The sequence below is a fragment of the Dendrobates tinctorius genome, unplaced genomic scaffold (assembly GCF_039654945.1).
Source record: "Dendrobates tinctorius isolate UK_male_01 unplaced genomic scaffold, ASM3965494v1 ptg000023l, whole genome shotgun sequence".
Classification (NCBI taxonomy): Eukaryota; Metazoa; Chordata; class Amphibia; order Anura; family Dendrobatidae; genus Dendrobates; species Dendrobates tinctorius.
In genome coordinates this window covers 7,828,553-7,855,293 of record NW_027361691.1, presented here as the reverse complement: position 1 = coordinate 7,855,293, position 26,741 = coordinate 7,828,553, and the positions used below count along the sequence as shown (strand labels likewise).

The window sequence follows — 26,741 nt, the reverse complement described above, 5'->3', positions numbered from 1 at the left end:
TAGAGCGGCAGTGCCGACGTATCAGGACGCGCCCCATAATCACCTGTTTGTTTTGTTGGGATTGTAGTCGTAGGATTCCTTTATGGCAATTTTCATCCTTTTGGAGTTCAGCCGCCACAGTTTGAGGGAGTGATCCATGCCACAGGACATTATCTTCTCCCCTAGGAGATCATAGTCCTAGGTAGAAAAAAAATAAAAAACTTTCTATTTTGTTTTTGTTCCATTTCTCCACTACTGGCGAAGATACGTCTGAAGTTGCAGGTGCAAATTCTGAGGCTGCAGCGCTTGGGGATCCACATATTCCCTCTCTAGATGTCAGGGAGACCCTGTATAGAGCCATATCAATACCTATAGACCACTGGATTTATGGTGGCAGCTGTGTGTGGATACTATAGTATTGGGTGCATTTAAAGGAGCGTTCCATAGAGATGGGAGGGGGGTGAATCAGCAGCATCCGGACGGGAAGCATGAGTTCGGATCAGGAGACCCATGCTCAGTCCAGAGAGCACGGTTGCTACTCGGAACGTGATATTGGATTGTCAAAATTCAGTCTCATTAAAGTTTACGGGGCTATTCTTCCCCCCCAAAAAAAAAAAAAAATAGTTAGCCACGGTTCGTAGGATTCAAAAGCGCTTTCTGATTGTACAGACCAGACTACGGGGACCCCACCACCATTGATCTTGAGATTGGGGTTCTCCAGCGCTGTCTTGACCGGTAACGGAGGTACAAATGCACGATCACTGCTCCATTCATTGTTATGGGAGAAGAAGGAGCACTGTCCTCTGCTTTCTCCAGCAAACCCATTGACAATAATTAGAGCTGATGTCAAGTGCACATTTGCCATCATGATAGATGGTGCTGCTGCCGAATCTCAAGATCGATGGGAGTGCCAGTGGTTGGTGAGCGTACAATCAGAAGGTTATATGAATCCTAATCCTATTGATAGGGATAACTCTTCGCAGCTTAGGCCAGCATCACAGGTACGAGTTTCCCAGCTGCAAATCTCTTGGGCATATATGAGGCAGGCCAAAACACAGATTGAAGGTGTGAAGCTGGCAATTGCTGGACCATGGATATCCCGAGTACTGACTAAGGGTGGTTTCACATAAGCGTTTCAGGCCGCATCGGCCTGCGCACGGCCGCCGCTAAGCCCCGCCTCCGCCGTTAGCTCCGCCTACGAGTGCATGACGCTGCATGCGTCCCCTATCTTTAGCACTGGGGACACAGGCCGTGCGCGGGTATGCGTTTGGCGGCGCATGCGTCCTTTTGACGGGTGCGCTGACCAGCAACCTGTTGCAATTTGGTGCGCTCGGCGCACCGTCAAAAGGACGCATGCGCCAAACGCATACCTGCGCACAGCCTGCGTCCCCAGTGCTAAAGATAGGGGACGCAGGACACGTAGCGTCATGCGCCCGTAGGCGGAGCTACCGGCGGAGGAGCGGCAGGGGGCGGGGCTTAGCTGCGGCCGTGCGCAGGCTGACGCTGCGGCCTGAAACGCTAATGTGAAACCACCCTAAGATAATGATAACTTACCGCACTCAACACTTCATCTCTGTGACCTTCCACGCCGCCGAATATCGCCACGAGCGTGTCCGTCTGTATATTCCACAGCCTCAGTGCATGATCTGCAGAAACAACACAACGGTCAATGGATTGGTCATGATATCAGAGGACTTGAATGACCAAGGTGGAAATAAAGTCCAACCCTAGTGGCTGCAACTGGGCGTCATGGCTTATGGTGCAGCCATACTACTCACTGCCCACTCATGCACAAGGTATCGCTATAACGTTCTTCACCTGCGTCCTTTCTACATAGTGTCAGACCTGAGGGTGCTGTGCACAGTCGGGCTTATCAGCACTAACTATTACTTACCTTTGCTGACAGATAACAGTAGGTTTGGATCACGTGGATGAAACTTGAGTTCGTTGATTGCATTGCCATGGCCAACATAGTGCTGCAAATAAAGAAAAATTTAGTATTTTCACAAAAAAAAAAAAAAAAAAAAAAAAAAAAAACCAGCACAAGTTTTCGTTGTAGAGTTTTTCACAATGGCCCCTCGTACCTTGATACACTGCATAGTGATAGGATTAATAATCCGGATAATGCCCCGGGAGCCTGCCACTGCCAGGAGAGGGTGACTTGTGTTGCTGTCATAAGTCCACGCACAGGTATAAAAGTTCTCGTCTGCCTAATTCTTGCAGTTAAGGAGTTAAACTTCCACAAAAAAAAAACCAGTGCAGATTGAGGAGATGCTCGTATCTGAGCAAGGCACAGCACTGACCCACATCATTGTGACCACCAACATTCCCGAGCCGTCCTCTTGTGTAAAGTCTGCTTATAGCGGGCAACTGCAGTAATATTGCCCCCTTCCTGCATAGACGTACATGTACTATGCACAGGGCAGATGGCTGCTGTATTACACCGCCAGCCTCTAATGACGCACTTATACTATGCACAGGGCGGGTGACTGCTGTGTTACACTGCCAGTCTCTAATGACGCACTTACACTATGCACAGGGCGGGTGACTGCTGTATAACACCGCCAGCCTCTAATGACGCACTTATACTATGCACAGGGCGGGTGCCTGCTGTGTTACAACACCAGCCTCTAATGACGCACTTATACTATGCACAGGGCGGGTGCCTGCTGTGTTACACCACCAGCCTCTAATGACGCACTTATACTATGCACAGGGCGGGTGACTGCTGTGTTACACTGCCAGTCTCTAATGACGCACTTACACTATGCACAGGGCGGGTGACTGCTGTATAACACCGCCAGCCTCTAATGACGCACTTATACTATGCACAGGGCGGGTGCCTGCTGTGTTACACCACCAGCCTCTAATGACGCACTTATACTATGCACAGGGCGGGTGCCTGCTGTGTTACACCACCAGCCTCTAATGACGCACTTATACTATGCACAGGGCGGGTGCCTGCTGTGTTACACCACCAGCCTCTAATGACGCACTTATACTATGCACAGGGCGGGTGCCTGCTGTGTTACAACACCAGCCTCTAATGACGCACTTATACTATGCACAGGGCGGGTGCCTGCTGTGTTACACCACCAGCCTCTAATGACGCACTTATACTATGCACAGGGCGGGTGACTGCTGTGTTACACCACCAGCCTCTAATGACGCACTTATACTATGCACAGGGCGGGTGACTGCTGTATAACACCGCCAGCCTCTAATGACACACTTATACTATGCACAGGGCGGGTGACTGCTGTGTTACACCACCAGCCTCTAATGACGCACTTATACTATGCACAGGGCGGGTGCCTGCTGTGTTACACCACCAGCCTCTAATGACGCACTTATACTATGCACAGGGCGGGTGCCTGCTGTGTTACACCACCAGCCTCTAATGACGCACTTATACTATGCACAGGGCAGGTGACTGCTGTGTTACACCACCAGCCTCTAATGACGCACTTATACTATGCACAGGGCGGGTGACTGCTGTATAACACCACCAGCCTCTAATGACACACTTATACTATGCACAGGGCGGGTGACTGCTGTGTTACACCACCAGCCTCTAATGACGCACTTATACTATGCACAGGGCGGGTGCCTGCTGTGTTACACCACCAGCCTCTAATGACGCACTTATACTATGCACAGGGCGGGTGACTGCTGTATAACACCGCCAGCCTCTAATGACGCACTTATACTATGCACAGGACGGGTGACTGCTGTATAACACCGCCAGCCTCTAATGACGCACTTATACTATGCACAGGGCGGGTGACTGCTGTAACACCGCCAGTCTCTAATGACGCACTTATACTATGCACAGGGCGGGTGCCTGCTGGGTAACACCGCCAGCCTTTAACTGCAGCAACCAGAGCTTGTTGTCAATGTCTGTACATTTGCCTTTAAATGGTCTCTTACGCCTGCCATACTGTGATGCTGAAATATAATAGTACAAGTGATCAATCATATCACACGTCTCTCCTCCTTTTCCCAAACCAAAAATTAAGAAAAAATAAATTAAATTATACTATAATTTTGGTACCGCTGTATCAGTAAAATGTCTGATCTAGGAAACCAAATATACATGAACCCATACAATAATGTAAATAAGGGAAAAAATATAAAAAAAAAAAAAAATGCTGGAATCTTTTTTTTTTGTTACACCACTTCCACAAAAAGAAATGCAACAAAAAGCAACAAAAAAAAATTGCATGTACCCCAACATTGTTATTGATAAAAACTAGATTAAAAAAGTGACTGGTCTCAGAAAATAGAACAAAAAAAACGGACAATATTTTATACTAGCTGAAGAGCCCGGCGTTGCCCGGGCATAGTAACCAACTGTGGTTAGTTATAACAAATTATAATGATTATATTGCACATAAAAACATTTCACATCATATATTCAACACTACAGCTTTGCAACACAAATTAACTAAACGATTACCCAAGTATCCTCTCCTGTGTGATACTGACTGCTGAGCCGTGCATCTAATCCTATTGTGTGTTACTGACTGTGAACCGTGTACCTAATCCTATCCTGTGTGATACTGACTGCTGAGCTGTGCATCTAATCCTATTGTGTGTTACTGACTGTGAACCATGTACCTAATCCTATCCTGTGTGATACTGACTGCTGAGCTGTGTATCTAATCCTATCCTGTGTGATACTGACTGCTGAGCCGTGCATCTAATCCTATTGTGTGTTACTGACTGTGAACCGTGTACCTAATCCGATCCTGTGTGATACTGACTGCTGAGCTGTGCATCTAATCCTATTGTGTGTTACTGACTGTGAACCGTGTACCTAATCCTATCCTGTGTGATACTGACTGCTGAGCTGTGTATCTAATCCTATCCTGTGTGATACTGACTGCTCAGCCGTGTATCTAATCCTCTCCTGTGATACTGACTGCTGAGCTGTGCATCTAATCCTATTGTGTGTTACTGACTGCTGAGCCGTGTACCTAATCCTATCCTGTGTGATACTGACTGCTGAGCTGTGCATCTAATCCTATTGTGTGTTACTGACTGTGAACCGTGTACCTAATCCTATCCTGTGTGATACTGACTGCTGAGCTGTGCATCTAATCCTATTGTGTGTTACTGACTGTGAACCGTGTACCTAATCCTATCCTGTGTGATACTGACTGCTGAGCTGTGTATCTAATCCTATCCTGTGTGATACTGACTGCTCAGCCGTGTATCTAATCCTCTCCTGTGATACTGACTGCTGAGCTGTGCATCTAATCCTAGTGTGTTACTGACTGCTGAGCCGCGTACCTAATCCTATCCTGTGTGATACTGACTGCTGAGCTGTGTATCTAATCCTCTCCTGTGTGATACTGACTGCTGAGTCGTGTATCTAATCCTATCCTGTGTGATACTGACTGCTCAGCCGTGTATCTAATCCTCTCCTGTGTGATACTGACTGCTGAGCATCTAATCCTATTGTGTGTTACTGACTGCTGAGCCGTGTATCTAATCCTCTCCTGTGTGATACTGACTGCTGAGCTGTGTATCTAATCCTCTCCTGTGTGATACTGACTGCTGAGTCGTGTATCTAATCCTATCCTGTGTGATACTGACTGCTGAGCATCTAATCCTATTGTGTGTTACTGACTGCTGAGCCGTGTATCTAATCCTCTCCTGTGTGATACTGACTGCTGAGCTGTGTATCTAATCCTCTCCTGTGTGATACTGACTGCTGAGTCGTGTATCTAATCCTATCCTGTGTGATACTGACTGCTGAGCTGTGTATCTAATCCTATCCTGTGTGATACTGACTGCTGAGCTGTGTATCTAATCCTATCCTGTGTGATACTGACTGCTGTGCCGTGTATCTAGTAGACGATAACACCATAGAAATGATAAGAATAATAGGCCTCAGTTACCACAACCGTCTACAAAGAAATCTGTTGCTGATAGCGACCAATCACAGCTCATTTTTCATCTTTTAAACAGCTCTGGGACAGCGTGGCGAGTTTTGAGTGGCGACTTTTATGTGGCGAGGTTGGTGTATGTGTGGTGAAATGTGTGCTGAGGGTGGTGTATGTGTTGAAGCACGGGGTAGTGTGTGGCGCATTTTGTGTGTGTGTGTTACACTTTTCCTTTCACTTTTTCCCCATTATGTAGATAGGGGAAAAATTGTTTGGTGAATTGGAACGCGCGGGGTTAAAATTTCGCCTCACAACATAGCTTAGGACGCTCTTGGGGTCCAGACGTGTGACTGTGCAAAATTTTGTGGCTGTAGCTGAGATGGTGCGGATGCCAATCCCGGACACACATACACACACACACACACACACACACACACACCACATTGAGCTTTATATATTAGATAAATAAACATAAAATTGCTACAAGGTAGTTTTGATTAATTTCATAGAAAAGAATAAGAAGTCATCCCACCCACCCCCCATTTAAAGGCACCAGTATTTTATTTTTACAGGGTTAATATATTCTGCAAGCTCCCCCAGAAACAAGTCCTATGTGAAGGATACGTCGGCGTCCACGTAGGACTGCAGGAGCCGGATTTCTCCTTGTGAGTGACATTCGTATAGAGTGACCTGTAAGGAAGACGAGACTGTGAGAGGTACAGTCAGTGACATGTGAGGTCTGCCCGAGGAGCCCAGAACCACGGCAAGTGCCACCACCTACCCTGTTACTGCCCACAGTGGCAAATACCAGCGGGTCGCCCTCCTTACTGTGCCAGTTGAACTGTACTCCGAACAGCGGCTGATTGTGGTCTTCCTGCAAAACATACAACACCCCCGGGGGAAGAACTGCAATTACTTCAGGGGGGCTTTCACATAGTACACACTGCGCAAAACAGACCCTGTTTTGAGATGGAGAGAAGACCCCCGCCTAAATGGAGCAGAGGTCGATCATTCCCACATCCGCTCCATTCATTTGTTCTTCAGTTAGTGGAAGATGTAAGTAAACGTGCTAAAGGCCCCCGATGCTGCCATCTTGGTCGTCTTCTGAAGCTCAGCCACGTGCCGAGCGTCATAGGAGGATAATTTACACTATATACGGCAATACTGAAGTATTCCATTAAATTGTCTAATCGATCAAACAATTGCAAATTCCAGTCCCCCAAGGGCACTAAAACGTAAAAGCTTGAAAAATTACATTTAAAGACAAAAATAAAATGTTCATTTATTTTAACAATAAAGGGGATTACATAAATATATATTACATAAATATATATTACAATTTTTTTTCTAAAATAACCGCCAATCATTAAAATAAATAAATATATATTTTAATTAACCCCCCCCCCAATCATTAAAATATACAGTCATATGTAAAAGTTTGGGCACCCCTATTAATGTTAACCTTTTTTCTTTATAACAATTTTGGTTTTTGCAACAGCTATTTCAGTTTCATATATCTAATAACTGATGGACTCAGTTATATTTCTGGATTCAAATGAGGTTTATTGTACTAACAGAAAATGTGCAATCTGCATTTAAACAAAATTTGACCGGTGCAAAAGTATGGGCACCCTTATCATTTTCTTGATTTGAACACTCCCAACTATTTTTTACTGACTTCCTGAAGCACTAAATTGGTTTTGTAACCTCATTGAGCTTTGAACTTCATAGCCAGGTGTATCAAATCATGAGAAAAGGTATTTCAAGTGGCCACTTGCAAGTAGTTCTCCTATTTGATTCTCCTATGAAGAGTGGCATCATGGGCTCCTCAAAACAACTCTCAAATGATCTGAAAACAAAGATTATTCAACATAGCTTTTCAGGGGAAAGATACAAAAAGTTGTCTCAGAGATTTAACCTGTCAGTTTCCACTGTGAGGAACATGGTAAGGAAATGGAAGAACACAGGTACAGTTCTTGTTAAGCCCAGAAGTGGCAGGCCAAGAAAAATATCAGAAAGGCAGAGAAGAAGAATGGTGAGAACAGTCAAGGACAATCCACAGACCACCTCCAAAGACCTGCAGCATCATCTTGCTGCAGATGGTGTCACTGTGCATCGGTCAACAATACAGCGCATGCATAACGCCTTTTTGTATGACCAAACAACTCAATCTTTGTTTCATCAGTCCACAGGACCTTCTTCCAAAATGTAACTGGCTTGTCCAAATGTGCTTTTGCATACCTCTGGCGACTCTGTTTGTGGCGTGCTTGCAGAAACGGCTTCTTTCGCATCACTCTCCCATACAGCTTCTCCTTGTGCAAAGTGCGCTGTATTGTTGACCGATGCACAGTGTCACCATCTGCAGCAAGATGACGCTGCAGGTCTTTGGAGGTGGTCTGTGAATTGTCCTGGACTGTTCTCACCATTCTTCTTCTCTGCCTTTCTGATATTTTTCTTTGCCTGCCACTTCTGGGCTTAACAAGAACTGTACCTGTGTTCTTCCATTTCCTTACTATGTTCCTCACAGTGGAAACTGACAGGTTAAATCTCTGAGACAACTTTTTGTATCCTTCCCCTGAAAAGCTATGTTGTTTTCAGATCATTTGAGAGTTGTTTTGAGGAGCCCATGATGCCACTCTTCATAGGAGAATCAAATAGGAGAACTACTTGCAAGTGGCCACTTGAAATACCTTTTCTCATGATTTGATACACCTGGCTATGAAGTTCAAAGCTCAATGAGGTTACAAAACCAATTTAGTGCTTCAGGAAGTCAGTAAAAAGTAGTTAGGAGTGTTCAAATCAAGAAAATGATAAGGGTGCCCATACTTTTGCACCGGTCAAATTTTGTTTAAATGCAGATTGCACATTTTCTGTTAGTACAATAAACCTCATTTGAATCCAGAAATATAACTGAGTCCATCAGTTATTAGATATATGAAACTGAAATAGCTGTTGCAAAAACCAAAATTGTTATAAAGAAAAAAGGTTAACATTAATAGGGGTGCCCAAACTTTTACATATGACTGTATATTTATTTATTCTCACTGATATAACATCAATTTGACAGACATCATCATCGCAGTCCCCATTGATGCTCTCAACCTAAGGCTAGTTTCACATTAGCGTTTACGGCCGCAGTGTCAGGCTGTGCACGGCCGCTGTTAAGCCCAGCCCCCTGCCGCGCCTCCACCGGTAGCTCCGCCTACGGACGCATGACGCTGCATGCGTCCCCTATCTTTAGCACTGGGGATGCAGGCCGTGCGCAGTATGCGTTTGGCGGCGCATGCGTCCTTTTGACGCTGCGCCGACCAGAACAGGCTGCAATTTGGTGCGCTCGGCGCAGCGTCAAAAGGACGCATGCGCCGCCAAACGCATACTGCGCACAGCCTGCGCCCCCAGTGCTAAAGATAGGGGACGCAGGACGCATGCAGCGTCATGCGTCCGTAGGCGGAGCTACCAGCGGAGGCGCTTCAGGGGGCGGGGCTTAGCGGCGGCCATGCGCAGCCCGACGCTGCGGCCGTAAACGCTAATGTGAAACTAGCTTTACTCCCTATCCTTTGGAGTGTGAGAGGAAACCAGAGAACCAGAAAGAAACCCACGCGATTGCGGAGAGGACATGATAACCACTGATATATATATATATATATTTGTAAAGCGCTGTGGAATTAATGGTGCTATCTAAGCGAATAATATTATATATATATATTATATGAGAATTACCTTTAAGCTGTTAACACATTTAAATGAGTATTTACACTTCTTTGATCTCCATTTTCCTTTGCCCCAACCTTTCCTTCCGGGGGCATTTGCGGTATTTGTGGGGGTATCTGGTCGTTCTGTGTTGGTGCCACTCTCTATACTGACGGTATCATCCTGCAAAAGGAAAAAAACAACAAAACTCAATTCACAGTGGACTAATAAGTAAAAAAATGCTGCAGAGTTTCAGAGAAAAATTTTCGAAAGCTGATCTGTGATCATAGGGAAAGATCTGTCATCGACTGAAGCAAGGCGCAGAGAAGCCGGCCGGGAGCCGCGCCGGAGCAGTCACATCTATCCCTTTGGTTGCCGGACAGTTTTTCCAACTAAATAAATTAAAATTTGCGCTTAATAATGAACCCCTTTAGCTTGTAGTGAACTAAAAAACACACACAAAGGAATTGGATTGCTCCAAGTTAGGTAGTCATTACCTTAAGGTGTAATCTGAGTGGATGTCTGGACTCCAGAGGACCAGTAAAGAGCGCTGTATGTCTTGATGTGAAGTCAGATTGAATGATGTTTGCCAGATAAATGTGGGTTAATACCACGGCTCTTCAGGAGTGCTGTCCCGGCCGGTGACAGACACTCCACGCTCCCCTCTTCCAGCGGCGTGCCGGCGTGCAGTGTGCACGATGTGAAGCTGTGGCGTGAGATGAGCCAACAGGACCTTCGTGATGTCACCGGTCACGTGATTACAGGGAGCGCAGTGGACCAATCCCTCTCCGAGGGATTTTGGAAAAAAAACACGGTTTCCTTCATCAGGGATGGCAAACATTCATTCTGACTTCACATCAAGACACACAGCGCTTTTTACTGGTCCTCTGGAGTCCAGACATCCACTCAGATTACACCTTAAGGTAATATCTACCTAACTTGGAGCAATCCAATTCATTTGTGTGTATTTTTTAGTTCACTACAAGCTAAAGGGGTTCATTATTAAGGGCACATTTTAATTATTTATTTACATTTTATTGATCACATTGGTGGTGTGTGTTCCTAATTTGCAGCAAGTGTTCCTCTATCTTTTCTACAGTTACTAGCGCCACCTACAGTCTATACTAGTTTTTCCAACTACCCTTCTTGTAAAACGCTCCAACGTTTCAGGAAAAGTCATAATTGACAGCAATCGCACAGCCGCCAGGCTCTGATTCATGCATGAACTGGCCGCGGAAGTCACACTCGAGCGGGCAGTGCCACAGTCAGTCAGCACACTGTGATCTCTGTCGTCAGCATACCGAGACTTCACCAGGCGATCATATAACCATCATCCCACTTCTAGCTATCTGTGTGTGGCGGTCATTATATGCTGGTCTACAAAAGCTTGCACAGCCAAGACACTGGAAGAGAGGAGAAAGCCGCCGTTAGACACCACAGGCAGTGATTGCTGACCTCCATAGAAAACAAAAGGATTGGGCATGTTAAAAACCAACAGACCCATCCTCATTTCCCCAACATCTGCCCTCCGCAGAGTTTAGACACGTCAACATATAAAATGATGGGTATGTGCGATAAGCCAAACGCTAGAGCTCGCAGCCAAGCTTCAATCACTCAGCTTTATTGTGGCAAATGTAACAGTTCGGTCAGGTACAATCATATGCCCAAATATTGGTATATACAGTCATATGTAAAAGTTTGGGCACCCCTATTAATGTTAACCTTTTTTCTTTATAACAATTTTGGTTTTTGCAACAGGTATTTCAGTTTCATATATCTAATAACTGATGGACTCAGTTATATTTCTGGATTCAAATGAGGTTTATTGTACTAACAGAAAATGTGCAATCTGCATTTAAACAAAATTTCACCGGTGCAAAAGTATGGGCACCCTTATCATTTTCTTGATTTGAACACTCCTAACTACTTTTTACTGACTTCCTGAAGCACTAAATTGGTTTTGTAACCTCATTGAGCTTTGATCTTCATAGCCAGGTGTATCAAATCATGAGGAAAGGTATTTAAGGTGGCCACTTGCAAGTAGTTCTCCTATTTGATTCTCCTATGAAGAGTGGCATCATGGGCTCCTCAAAACAACTCTCAAATGATCTGAAAACAAAGATTATTCAACATAGCTTTTCAGGGGAAGGATACAAAAAGTTGTCTCAGAGATTTAACCTGTCAGTTTCCACTGTGAGGAACATAGTAAGGAAATGGAAGAACACAGGTACAGTTCTTGTTAAGCCCAGAAGTGGCAGGCCAAGAAAAATATCAGAAAGGCAGAGAAGAATGGTGAGAACAGTCAAGGACAATCCACAGACCACCTCCAAAGACCTGCAGCATCATCTTGCTGCAGATGGTGTCACTGTGCATCGGTCAACAATACAGCGCACTTTGCACAAGGAGAAGCTGTATCGGAGAGTGATGCGAAAGAAGCCATTTCTGCAAGCACGCCACAAACAGAGGCGCCTGAGGTATGCAAAAGCACATTTGGACAAGCCAGTTACATTTTGGAAGAAGGTCCTGTGGACTGATGAAACAAAGATTGAGTTGTTTGGTCATACAAAAAGGCGTTATGCATGCGCTGTATTGTTGACCGATGCACAGTGACACCATCTGCGGCAAGATGATGCTGCAGGTCTTTGGAGGTGGTCTGTGGATTGTCCTTGACTGTTCTCACCATTCTTCTTCTCTGCCTTTCTGATATTTTTCTTGGCCTGCCACTTCTGGGCTTAACAAGAACTGTACCTGTGTTCTTCCATTTCCTTACTATGTTCCTCACAGTGGAAACTGACAGGTTAAATCTCTGAGACAACTTTTTGTATCCTTCCCCTGAAAAGCTATGTTGAATAATCTTTGTTTTCAGATCATTTGAGAGTTGTTTTGAGGAGCCCATGATGCCACTCTTCATGGGAGAATCAAATAGGAGAACTGCTTTCAAGTGGCCACTTTAAATACCTTTTCTCAGGATTTGATACACCTGGCTATGAAGTTCAAAGCTCAATGAGGTTACAAAACCAATTTAGTGCTTCAGGAAGTCAGTAAAAAGTAGTTAGGAGTGTTCAAATCAAGAAAATGATAAGGGTGCCCATACTTTTGCACCGGTCAAATTTTGTTTAAATGCAGATTGCACATTTTCTGTTAGTACAATAAACCTCATTTGAATCCAGAAATATAACTGAGTCCATCAGTTATTAGATATATAAAACTGAAATAGCTGTTGCAAAAACCAAAATTGTTATAAAGAAAAAAGGTTAACATTAATAGGGGTGCCCAAACTTTTACATATGACTGTACACCAAAAAAAAACCAACACGTAGATTTCATGTTTAAGGAGAATATATCTGCAAATGATGCAATATCACATCTTTACTGAACCTCTGATCAGAGATCACAGCTCCAGACTTCAATGGAAGAAAAACCAGCTCCTCGTCATAAGGAAACCACACAGTGGCTTCCCCATTATCTTCCCTCCCGCGTCACACAATTTCTGAACAACATACATTAGCCGTGGAGTTAAGAACTATGAAGTGTAGTAAGAAAAAGAAAAGTGTACATTCAAAGAAGAAAAAAAAAAAAAAAAAAAAAAAAAAAGAAAGTCACATTTGCCATAAGGCTGGGGTGACGTATATGACACAAACTTTGGCAACTTGGTGTCACGCGACTATTTGAGAGCTCAGGTTTAACTGCAAATAATACAGTGGAGTGGCAGATAGGCGACTGGTCGAGTGCGACTTGTTACCTGCAGTAAAATCCAGTGTGGCTGCTACACGTCGCCGAGTATAAAGCACATCAAAATGATGCAGCACAGCAACTTTCCTTGTCCCTGACGGCAGCAATCAAAGGATACAAGTCAGCAGCACAGGATCCGGGCTGTCACCAAGCGCAGAGGACGACTAACTAAATGTGACTGCAAAAACATCTCAGCTCCATCAGATCAGTGCAGTTTTTTCAGCCTTTAAATATAACTTGAGAAGATCAAAATAAAATTCACTGGCTGCCAACCAAAGCCTGCAAACCTCCTACGTGACGGCATAAGTGTCGCCTCTTCTGATCATCAAACAATGATTCCTGCATGGTGTTGCATCGGGTCTACTAATCAGATGCCAAAAGGGAAGGTTCAAAGGACGCAGCAGCTATGGACTTCTGACGTACGTAATGCTGGACCAGGGTCCTGCAAATCTTTTTGATCATATTTTTATTATGCTTTGCTCATATAGCACCATCATATTCCACAGCACCTTACAGACATTACCAACCCTTCCTGGGTCTTTGTCACAATGGTCTCTGGTAGTCTGGAAGCCACCTTATGACTCCTCCAGGCACCTCCTTACCACTTGTGTCTTTGCTACTTCTTCCCGTTCCCCAAGGACCAGTATAACGCCCCCTTATACTATGTGTCCTCAATTCATGCTTCAGTTTCTCTACCCCATAAACTCCTTGCAGATGTTGTACTTGATGGGATTTGAATCCAGGACCCCAGTGCTGCAAAGCCACAGTGCCAACCACTGATCCTTCGTGCGCTGCCCACTGTGCAGCGCTAACCACCGATCCACCGTGCACTGCCCAGCGCTAACCACCGATCCACCGTGCGCTGCCAACTGCCCAGTGCTAACCACTGATCCACCGTGCGCTGCCCACTGCTAACCACCGATCCACTGTGCGCTGCCCACTGCCCAGCGCTAACCACCGATCCACCGTGCGCTGCCCATTGCCCAGCGCTAACCACCGATCCACCGTGCACTGCCCACTGCTAACCACCGATCCCCCGTGTGCTTCCCACTGTACAGTGCTAACTACCGATCCACCGTAAGCTGCCCAATGTACAGCACTAACCACCGACCCACCGTGCGCTGCCCACTGTACAGCGTTACCACCAATCCACCGTGCACTGCCCACTGTCCAGCGCTAACCACCGATCCACCGTGCGCTGCCCACTGTGCAGCGCTAACCACCGATCCACCGTGCTCTGCCAACTGCCCAGTGCTAACCACTGATCCACCGTGCGCTGCCCACTGCTAACCACCGATCCACTGTGCGCTGCCCACTGCCCAGCGCTAACCACCGATCCACCGTGTGCTGCCCATTGCCCAGCGCTAACCACCGATCCACCGTGCACTGCCCACTGCTAACCACCGATCCCCCGTGCACTGCCCACTGCTAACTACCGATCCACCGTAAGCTGCCCAATGTACAGCACTAACCACCGACCCACCGTGCGCTGCCCACTGTACAGCATTACCACCAATCCACCGTGCACTGCCCACTGTCCAGCGCTAACCACCGATCCACCGTGCGCTGCCCACTGTGCAGCGCTAACCACCGATCCACTGTGCGCTGCCCACTGTACAGCACTAAGTGCGCTGCCCACTGTACAGCACTAACCACCAACCCTCCGTGAGCTGCCCAATGTACAGCACTAATCACCAATCCACCGTGCACTGCCCACTGTCCAGCGCTAACCACCGATCCACCGTGCGCTGCCCAATGCTCAGCGCTAACCACCGATCCACTGTGCGCTGCCCACTGTACAGCACTAAGTGAGCTGCCCACTGTACAGCACTAACCACCAACCCTCCGTGAGCTGCCCAATGTACAGCACTAATCACCAACCCACCGTGTGCTGCCCACTGTACAGCGTTACCACCAATCCACCGTGCACTGCCCACTGTACAGCGCTAACCACCGATCCACCGTAAAGCACTAACCACTGAGCCAACGTGCTGAATTATCTCTAAATGTAACCAAAAAATATTGCATTCACCGACAGTAAGCAGAGAACTTGGAAACCATTAAAGAACTAAACTGAAATAAAAGAAAGCTGCAAAGTAATTTACAACTGATCATGTAACAGAAAGAAACAGTCTGTCGGAGCATATCGCCTCCTTTTCAGAGTTGAAAAATAGAGAGAAAAAAAAACATTTGCTGACACCCGTAACAGTCCGGCCAACCTTTAAAATGAATCAACTTGTACAGTAAGAATTGGTAAAAAGAGGGAGAGAAAAAAAAAAAAAAACAGTACTGCCTTTTTAAAGTTATTGTCATTCTTTCCACCCCCCAAAAAATGCATGCCACTAATCTTACTCCAGAGCCTCTTAAAGGGGACTTTAACAATAATGGCCTATCCTGTGACACCCCCCCACCATCAGCTGTTCTAGGTGACGGCTGGAACCGCTTAGTGGCGGAGCCGCACAGCTCCATCGCCTGCGGTTGAGTACTTCACACCCAATGCCTATTCAAACCAATAGGAGGCGGATGCTCAGTACTCGGCTTCGGCCACTATTTCATTGACGGAAAAATAAAAAAAAGTTACACCGCATGGAAAAACGGAAAGAAAAAAGCATTACAGCCAAGAACAGAGATCCCCCCCCGGCTTCCTACAGAAGTTTGATTCTTGGGATCCGGCACCTGTGGGACCTCAACAGATCCAGAATCCTGGAGCACCCGGGACCCTTCTAAAAGAACCGCATGCAGCATTAGAACCTACTTTTACATCACACACTGCGGAACTACAAATACCAACATGTTGTACTAACTGCCCCTCCTACTAGACCTGAGGAACTACAAGTACCAGCATGTTATACCAACTGCCCCTCCTCCCAGACCTGAGGAGCTACAAGTACCAGCATGTTATACCAACTGCCCCTCCTCCCAGACCTGAGGAGCTACAAGTACCAGCATGTTATACCAACTGCCCCTCCTCCCAGACCTGAGGAGCTACAAGTACCAGCATGCCCTACCAACTGATCCTCCTCCCAGACCTGAGGAACTACAAGTACCTGCATGCCCTACCAACTGTTCCTCCTCCCAGACCTGAGGAACTACAAGTACCAGCATGCTCTACCAACTGATCCTCCCCCCAGACCTGAGGAACTACAAGTACCAGCGTGCTCTACCAACTGATCCTCCCCCCCAGACCTGAGGAACTACAAGTACCAGCATGCTCTACCAACTGATCCTCCTCCCAGACCTGAGGAACTACAAGTACCAGCATGCTCTACCAACTGATCCTCCTCCCAGACCTGAGGAACTACAAGTACCAGCATGCTCTACCAACTGATCCAACTCCCAGACCTGAGGAACTACAAGTACCAGCATGCTCTACCAACTGATCCTCCCCCCAGACCTGAGGAACTACAAGTACCAGCATGTTCTACCAACTGTTCCTCCTCCCAAACCTGAGCGTGTTCTACCAACTGTCCCTCCTCCCGAACCTGAGGAACTACAAATACCAGCGTGTTCTACCAACTGTTCCTCCTCCCGGACCTGAGGAACTACAAGTATCAGCGTGTTCTACCAACTGTTCCTCCTCCCGGACCTGAGGAACTACAAGTACCAGCGTGCTCTACCAACTGTTCCTCCTACCAGACCTGAGGAACTACAAGTACCAGCATGCTCTACCAACTGATCCTCCTCCCAGACCTGAGGAACTACAAGTACCAGCGTGCTCTACCAACTGTTCCTCCTGCCAGACCTGAGGAACTACAAGTACCAGCATGTTCTACCATCTGTTCCTTCTCCCAGACCTGAGGAACTACAAGTACCAGCATGTTCTACCAACTGTTCCTCCTCCCAGACCTGAGGAACTACAAGTACCAGCATGTTCTACCAACTGTTCCTCCTGCCAGACCTAAGGAACTACAAGTACCAGCGTGCTCTACCAACTGTTCCTCCTGCCAGACCTGAGGAACTACAAGTACCAGAGTGCTCTACCAACTGTTCCTCCTCCCAAACCTGAGGAACTACAAGTACCAGCGTGTTCTACCAACTGTTCCTCCTCCCAGACCTGAGGAACTACAAGTACCAGTGTGCTCTACCAACTGCCCCTCCTCCCAGACCTGAGAAACTACAAGTACCAGCGTGCTCTACCAACTGTTCCTCCTCCCAAACCTGAGGAACTACAAGTACCAGCGTGTTCTACCAACTGTTCCTCCTGCCAGACCTGAGGAACTACAAATACCAGCATGTTCTACCAACTGTTCCTCCTGCCAGACCTGAGGAACTACAAGTACCAGCGTGCTCTACCAACTGTTCCTCCTCCCAAACCTGAGGAACTACAAGTACCAGCGTATTCTACCAAATGTTCATCCTGCCAGACCTGAGAAACTACAAGTACCAGCGTGCTCTACCAACTGTTCCTCCTCCCAGACCTGAGGAACTACAAGTACCAGCATGTAATACCAACTGTTCCTCCTCCCAGACCTGAGGAACTACAAGTACCAGCGTGCTCTACCAACTGTTCCTCCTCCCAGACCTGAGGAACTACAAGTACCAGCGTGTTCTACCAACTGTTCCTCCTCCCAGACCTGAGGAACTACAAGTACCAGCGTGCTCTACCAACTGTTCCTCCTGCCAGACCTGAGGAACTACAAGTACCAGCGTGCCCTACCAACTGTTCCTCCTCCCAGACCTGAGGAACTACAAGTACCAGCGTTTGTTCCTCCTCCCAGACCTGAGGAACTACAAGTACCAGCGTGTTCTACCAACTGTTCCTCCTGCCAGACCTGAGGAACTACAAGTACCAGCGTGCTCTACCAACTGTTCCTCCTCCCAGACCTGAGGAACTACAAGTACCAGCATGTAATACTAACTGTTCCTCCTCCCAGACCTGAGGAACTACAAGTACCAGCGTGCTCTACCAACTGTTCCTCCTCCCAGACCTGAGGAACTACAAGTACCAGCGTGTTCTACCAACTGTTCCTCCTCCCAGACCTGAGGAACTACAAGTACCAGCGTGCTCTACCAACTGTTCCTCCCCCCAGACCTGAGGAACTACAAGTACCAGCGTGCTCTACCAACTGTTCCTCCCCCCAGACCTGAGGAACTACAAGTACCAGCATGTTCTACCAACTGTTCCTCCTGCCAGACCTGAGCAACTACAAGTACCAGCGTGCTCTACCAACTGTTCCTCCTCCCAGACCTGAGGAACTACAAGTACCAGCATGTTCTACCAACTGCCCCTCCTCCCAGACCTGAGGAACTACAAGTACCAGCGTGTTCTACCAACTGTTCCTCCTCCCTGACCTGAGGAACTACAAGTACCAGCGTGTTCTACCAACTGTTCCTCCTCCCGGACCTGAGGAACTACAAGTACCAGCGTGTTCTACCAACTGTTCCTCCTCCCGGACCTGAGGAACTACAAGTACCAGCGTGTTCTACCAACTGTTCCTCCTACCAGACCTGAGGAACTACAAGTACCAGCATGCTCTACCAACTGATCCTCCTCCCAGACCTGAGGAACTACAAGTACCAGCATGTTCTACCAACTGTTCCTCCTCCCAAACCTGAGCGTGTTCTACCAACTGTTCCTCCTCCCGGACCTGAGGAACTACAAGTACCAGCGTGCCCTACCAACTGTTCCTCCTCCCGGACCTGAGGAACTACAAGTACCAGCGTGTTCTACCAACTGTTCCTCCTCCCGGACCTGAGGAACTACAAGTACCAGCATGTTCTACCATCTGTTCCTTCTCCCAGACCTGAGGAACTACAAGTACTAGCATGTTCTACCAACTGTTCCTCCTCCCAGACCTGAGGAACTACAAGTACTAGCATGTTCTACCAACTGTTCCTCCTCCCGGACCTGAGGAACTACAAGTACCAGCGTGCCCTACCAACTGTTCCTCCTCCCAGACCTGAGGAACTACAAGTACCAGCGTTTGTTCCTCCTCCCAGACCTGAGGAACTACAAGTACCAGCGTGTTCTACCAACTGTTCCTCCTGCCAGACCTGAGGAACTACAAGTACCAGCGTGCTCTACCAACTGTTCCTCCTCCCAGACCTGAGGAACTACAAGTACCAGCATGTAATACTAACTGTTCCTCCTCCCAGACCTGAGGAACTACAAGTACCAGCGTGCTCTACCAACTGTTCCTCCTCCCAGACCTGAGGAACTACAAGTACCAGCGTGTTCTACCAACTGTTCCTCCTCCCAGACCTGAGGAACTACAAGTACCAGCGTGCTCTACCAACTGTTCCTCCCCCCAGACCTGAGGAACTACAAGTACCAGCGTGCTCTACCAACTGTTCCTCCCCCCAGACCTGAGGAACTACAAGTACCAGCATGTTCTACCAACTGTTCCTCCTGCCAGACCTGAGCAACTACAAGTACCAGCGTGCTCTACCAACTGTTCCTCCTCCCAGACCTGAGGAACTACAAGTACCAGCATGTTCTACCAACTGCCCCTCCTCCCAGACCTGAGGAACTACAAGTACCAGCGTGTTCTACCAACTGTTCCTCCTCCCTGACCTGAGGAACTACAAGTACCAGCGTGTTCTACCAACTGTTCCTCCTCCCGGACCTGAGGAACTACAAGTACCAGCGTGTTCTACCAACTGTTCCTCCTCCCGGACCTGAGGAACTACAAGTACCAGCGTGTTCTACCAACTGTTCCTCCTACCAGACCTGAGGAACTACAAGTACCAGCATGCTCTACCAACTGATCCTCCTCCCAGACCTGAGGAACTACAAGTACCAGCATGTTCTACCAACTGTTCCTCCTCCCAAACCTGAGCGTGTTCTACCAACTGTTCCTCCTCCCGGACCTGAGGAACTACAAGTACCAGCGTGCCCTACCAACTGTTCCTCCTCCCGGACCTGAGGAACTACAAGTACCAGCGTGTTCTACCAACTGTTCCTCCTCCCGGACCTGAGGAACTACAAGTACCAGCGTGCTCTACCAACTGATCCTCCTCCCAGACCTGAGGAACTACAAGTACCAGCGTGCTCTACCAACTGATCCTCCTCCCAGACCTGAGGAACTACAAGTACCAGCATGTTCTACCATCTGTTCCTTCTCCCAGACCTGAGGAACTACAAGTACTAGCATGTTCTACCAACTGTTCCTCCTCCCAGACCTGAGGAACTACAAGTACTAGCATGTTCTACCAACTGTTCCTCCTCCCGGACCTGAGGAACTACAAGTACCAGCGTGTTCTACCAACTGATCCTCCTCCCAGACCTGAGGAACTACAAGTACCAGCGTGCTCTACCAACTGTTCCTCCTGCCAGACCTGAGGAACTACAAGTACCAGCATGTTCTACCATCTGTTCCTTATCCCAGACCTGAGGAACTACAAGTACTAGCATGTTCTACCAACTGTTCCTCCTCCCAGACCTGAGGAACTACAAGTACCAGCATGTTCTACCAACTGTTCCTCCTGCCAGACCTAAGGAACTACAAGTACCAGCGTGCTCTACCACCTGTTCCTCCTGCCAGACCTGAGGAACTACAAGTACCAGCGTGTTCTACCAACTGTTCCTCCTCCCAGACCTGAGGAACTACAAGTACCAGCGTGCCCTACCAACTGTTCCTCCTCCTAGACCTGAGGAACTACAAGTACCAGCGTGCCCTACCAACTGTTCCTCCTTCCAGACCTGAGGAACTACAAGTACCAGCGTGCTCTACCAACTGTTCCTCCTCCCAGACCTGAGGAACTCCAAGTATCAGCGTGTTCTACCAACTGTTCCTCCTCCCAGACCTGAGGAACTACAAGTACCAGCGTGCCCTACCAACTGTTCCTCCTCCTAGACCTGAGGAACTACAAGTACCAGCGTGCCCTACCAACTGTTCCTCCTTCCAGACCTGAGGAACTACAAGTACCAGCGTGCTCTACCAACTGTTCCTCCTCCCAGACCTGAGGAACTCCAAGTATCAGCGTGTTCTACCAACTGTTCCTCCTCCCAGACCTGAGGAACTACAAGTACCAGCATGTTCTACCAACTGTTCCTCCTGCCAGACCTAAGGAACTACAAGTACCAGCGTGCTCTACCACCTGTTCCTCCTGCCAGACCTGAGGAACTACAAGTACCAGCGTGCTCTACCAACTGTTCCTCCTCCCAAACCTGAGGAACTACAAGTACCAGCGTGTTCTACCAACTGTTCCTCCTCCCAGACCTGAGGAACTACAAGTACCAGCGTGCTCTACCAACTGCCCCTCCTCCCAGACCTGAAGAACTACAAGTACCAGCGTGCTCTACCAACTGTTCCTCCTCCCAAACCTGAGGAACTACAAGTACCAGCGTATTCTACCAAATGTTCATCCTGCCAGACCTGAGAAACTACAAGTACCAGCGTGCTCTACCAACTGTTCCTCCTCCCAGACCTGAGGAACTACAAGTACCAGCATGTAATACCAACTGTTCCTCCTCCCAGACCTGAGGAACTACAAGTACCAGCGTGCTCTACCAACTGTTCCTCCTCCCAGACCTGAGGAACTACAAGTACCAGCGTGCTCTACCAACTGTTCCTCCTCCCAGACCTGAGGAACTACAAGTACCAGCGTGTTCTACCAACTGTTCCTCCTCCCAGACCTGAGGAACTACAAGTACCAGCGTGCTCTACCAACTGTTCCTCCTGCCAGACCTGAGGAACTACAAGTACCAGCGTGCCCTACCAACTGTTCCTCCTCCCAGACCTGAGGAACTACAAGTACCAGCGTTTGTTCCTCCTCCCAGACCTGAGGAACTACAAGTACCAGTGTGCTCTACCAACTGTTCCTCCTGCCAGACCTGAGGAACTACAAGTACCAGCGTGCCCTACCAACTGTTCCTCCTCCCAGACCTGAGGAACTACAAGTACCAGCGTTTGTTCCTCCTCCCAGACCTGAGGAACTACAAGTACCAGCGTGTTCTACCAACTGTTCCTCCTCCCAGACCTGAGGAACTACAAGTACCAGCGTGCTCTACCAACTGCCCCTCCTCCCAGACCTGAAGAACTACAAGTACCAGCGTGCTCTACCAACTGTTCCTCCTCCCAAACCTGAGGAACTACAAGTACCAGCGTATTCTACCAAATGTTCATCCTGCCAGACCTGAGAAACTACAAGTACCAGCGTGCTCTACCAACTGTTCCTCCTCCCAGACCTGAGGAACTACAAGTACCAGCGTGCTCTACCAACTGTTCCTCCCCCCAGACCTGAGGAACTACAAGTACCAGCGTGCTCTACCAACTGTTCCTCCCCCCAGACCTGAGGAACTACAAGTACCAGCGTGCTCTACCAACTGTTCCTCCCCCCAGACCTGAGGAACTACAAGTACCAGCGTGCTCTACCAACTGTTCCTCCCCCCAGACCTGAGGAACTACAAGTACCAGCGTGCTCTACCAACTGTTCCTCCCCCCAGACCTGAGGAACTACAAGTACCAGCGTGCTCTACCAACTGTTCCTCCCCCCAGACCTGAGGAACTACAAGTACCAGCGTGCTCTACCAACTGTTCCTCCTGCCAGACCTGAGGAACTATAAGTACCAGCATGTTCTACCAACTGTTCCTCCTGCCAGACCTGAGCAACTACAAGTACCAGCGTGCTCTACCAACTGTTCCTCCTCCCAGACCTGAGGAACTACAAGTACCAGCGTGTTCTACCAACTGTTCCTCCTCCCTGACCTGAGGAACTACAAGTACCAGCGTGTTCTACCAACTGTTCCTCCTCCCGGACCTGAGGAACTACAAGTACCAGCGTGTTCTACCAACTGTTCCTCCTCCCGGACCTGAGGAACTACAAGTACCAGCGTGTTCTACCAACTGTTCCTCCTCCCGGACCTGAGGAACTACAAGTACCAGCGTGTTCTACCAACTGTTCCTCCTCCCGGACCTGAGGAACTACAAGTACCAGCATGTTCTACCAACTGTTCCTCCTGCCAGACCTGAGGAACTACAAGTACCAGTGTGCTCTACCAACTGTTCCTCCTCCCAAACCTGAGGAACTACAAGTACCAGCGTGTTCTACCAACTGTTCCTCCTCCCAAACCTGAGGAACTACAAGTACCAGCATGTTCTACCACCTGTTCCTCCTCCCAGACCTGAGGAACTACAAGTACCAGCGTGTTCTACCAACTGTTCCTCCCACCAGACTTGAAGAACTCCAAGTAGCAGCGTGCTATCCTCCCCAGCACTACAGGTCGCAGCAATTCTACACAAGCTGGGAGTAACCCCTCGCCCCTCAGGGCCCTTGTCGCCCCCCGGACACTCCTGAGCTCAGCTATCAGGAGACATTTTATTTCTACACTAAAAGCGACCATACCCCGCCCCGCCGGATGCCGCCTCCTCCTCCCACACCCGCCCCGCTCGTCTCCTCTTACGTTTTCATCCCCGGAGAGCTCCGGGTTACTGTTCTCATCGCTGCTCAGCTTCTGCTTCTTGGCCGGCATCTCGTTTCCCGCCGCACGACCGGAAGCGTCAGACATCTTCCAGCGCCTCGGCGTGACGTCATTGGGACGCGACGGCGCCCCCCGCTTGGAGCACGTGACAGCCCTAGAGCCCAGCGGCGCCAGCCGCGGTGAGTGCGCATGTGTGAGTGCTCTCCCTCCCTCCCGTGTCTCCTCTGGGGGGTCACAGTCCAGTGGTGGCATTTTTTTGGGGGGTAAACATCACTTTTGGACACTTTTTATTGAAAAACATTTAGATTGAGGCCACTCCGACCTTTGTTTTTTGGCTTATATCATTATGGCGCTAAAAATGACCGATAAATCGTAATCGTCCGGGTCATTATGGTGACGGTGAAACCAGCTGGTGCAGTTTTTTCTATATATACATTTTAGTGGCTGAAAAAAGTAATTTTCTAAGACTAGTAACTCCATCAATGGCGCGTGTTTTTCTGTTCCCTGCATACAACATTTTTTACAGCATTTTTGAAGGAGGTTTAGTGACTAAAAATAGTCAAATTTGATTTTTTTTTCCTGTTTTCACGTTAACGTTAATTACCTTCATGTTTTCATAGGCCGTACTATTACGGATGCAGTGATACCGGGGAGAGGGTGGTTGAGGGGTGACTTTTTTTTTTACCTAACTTTATCTTTTAATAATTTTGCTTTTTTCAGTTATTTTTCTGAACTGGAGATAAGATTTAAAAAAAAAAAAATGTCCAGAATGAAAACATAGAAGATGATGCGATGTTATCAGCCGGGTCTGACGATTGGGTACGGGGGGGCGATACGGTGACTGATGGGCACCTCTAACATCTACATCGGGGAGAGAAAGGCGCTGCTGTCAATCGCTGGCCTGGTATCCTGCTCTTATCGACCCCCTGTAGACGCGTGTGCGCACCTACTGTGTGGAGCGGACTCAGGAGCTCCCAGGTGACCGGCCAGTACACCAGGAGATGTGGAGGGGGCCGTAGGAGAGCAACAACCCAGCAGCAGGATCGCTACCTCCGCCTTTGTGCAAGAAGGAACAGAGCCCTGCAAAATGACCTCCAGCAGGCCACAAATGTAGTAGGACCATAATGAAATACCGTAAGTTAAATCAAATCAAAAAGAAGTCTTCATCATCTAAAAATATCAGCATGAGAACCAGAGCCAAGACCTTCAGAGAACCATTACAGCGGTGCCTCCCCCACACATGTGCTGTTTCGAAAAAGCTTCTTCCGGGGGGTATTTTCTATCAGAGATGCAATGCTATGTGTATCCTGACACCTTTCTATTATAATTGCAATGCTCTGTGTCTTCTGGTACCTTTCTATCATAGCTGTGATGCTGTGCATGTCCTAACTCCTTTCTGTCGTAGCTGGGATGCTCTGCATGTTATGACACCTTTCTATCATAGCTTTTACATCTCTGATATTGGACCAGACAACCTTCATTCCTGATTGGAATCAATGAGTCTTGGGTGCTTGTTACTCTTCACAGAGATAACAGAGGCCGTGACAGTGCCTTCCTCTTTTCCAACCACCTAGATGTCACAGTTGCTATTGGCTCCAGGGGCTTCCAGCAATACAGTTATTACACTGTAAGGCTACGTGCGCACGTTGCGGATTTGTCTTTGTAAAATTCTGCGCGGCTTCAGCCTCTCCTGGCAGAAAACGCTGTTGAAATTCTGTGCGGTTTTGATGCGGATTTTCATGCAGTTTTTCGTGCGGATTTGTATACGCTTTTGTAAGCTAAATAAAGATATATTATTAAAAAAAAAAAAAATTGTGATGTAATTTCCTTGTTCATCCTCTTCTTTTTTGTTCTCCATTTGAAGACCATAAAATCACTACATACCATGTTCAAATATGTTTACACACACAAAACAAATATAAGTGAATATAATCTATAATAATAAATGCCCTAAGCAGCTTCCGGTTGTAACAACTTCCGTCCAGTTGTAACCGGTGACGTCACCGCACACCTCTTTCCATGTTAACCCTCAACACACCACTCCTCCTCAACACACACTCCTCTCACCTTTCACCATCTCCACTCGCGACCCTTTCTCTCACTCCATCTCTCATACTCACGCCGTCATCGCCGCTGATCCACGATCCCCGACATCTTCCGCCGGCGCCATCCTGGATCCAGACGTCCTCCACGCCGGCGACATGTTCTTGGGGCGACGCCATTTTGGATCGGCGAAATCCCGCGATAGTCAAGATGGCGTCGCCGCAAGAACATGTCGCCGGCGTGGAGGACGTCGGGATCCAAAATGGCGTCGGGGAAATCTCGCGAGATTTCGCCGATGCCATTTTGGATCCCGACGGCATCCACGCCGGCGACATGTTCCTGCGGCGACACTATTTTGGATCAGCGAAATCCCGCGATACTCAAGATGGCGTCACCGCAAGAACATGTCGCCGGCGAGGACGACGTCGGGATCCAAAATGGCGTCGGCGAAAACTCGCGAGATTTTGACGACGCCATTTTGGATCCCGACGTCGTCCACGCCGGCGACATGTTCTTCCGGCGACGCCATCTTGAGTATCGCGGGATTTCACGATACTCAAGATGGCATCGCCGCAAGAACATGTCGCCGGCGTGGACAACGTCTGGATCCAGGATGGCGCCGGCGGAAGAAGATGTCGGGGATCGTGGAGCAGCGGCGATGACGGCGTGAGTATGAGAGACGGAGTGAGAGAAAGGGTCGTATGTGGAGTGAAAGAGTGAGTGGAGATGGTGAAAGGTGAGAGGAGTGTGTGTGTTGAGGGTTAACATGGCAAGAGGTGTGATGCTATCGCATCCTCCTGATGCGATAGCATCGGGCCATAATCTAGTATACTGTGTATATATATATATATATATATATATATATATGTGTAATACCAAGCCCAAGGTTTAGTAATGAACAGGTGTCAGCCAGATACCCTCATTAATAAAACAGTACATAAAGCGATAAATAGAGACACACACACACACACACACAGGGTCCCCCTATAAAATCGAACCAGCAAAGGCTAGGCAGACAGCTGCGGGCTGATATTAATAGCCTA

General features: G+C 48.0%; 1 protein-coding gene across 1 annotated transcript in view; it reads right to left on the bottom strand.

The window, feature by feature from the left end:
• EED (embryonic ectoderm development) overlaps positions 1–23,795 on the bottom strand; it is a 34,725-nt gene extending 10,930 nt beyond the window's left edge. The window contains exons 1-8 of the mRNA XM_073569238.1: positions 23,638–23,795; positions 9,591–9,743; positions 6,652–6,744; positions 6,495–6,560; positions 2,064–2,189; positions 1,874–1,955; positions 1,534–1,625; positions 44–177 (exon numbers count right to left, since the gene is read on the bottom strand). Of these exons, the coding sequence (XP_073425339.1) occupies positions 44–177; positions 1,534–1,625; positions 1,874–1,955; positions 2,064–2,189; positions 6,495–6,560; positions 6,652–6,744; positions 9,591–9,743; positions 23,638–23,742 (851 nt within the window). The 5' untranslated portion in view covers positions 23,743–23,795. The remainder of the gene's footprint in view (positions 1–43; positions 178–1,533; positions 1,626–1,873; positions 1,956–2,063; positions 2,190–6,494; positions 6,561–6,651; positions 6,745–9,590; positions 9,744–23,637) is intronic.
• Between the last annotated feature and the right edge of the window lie 2,946 nt (positions 23,796–26,741).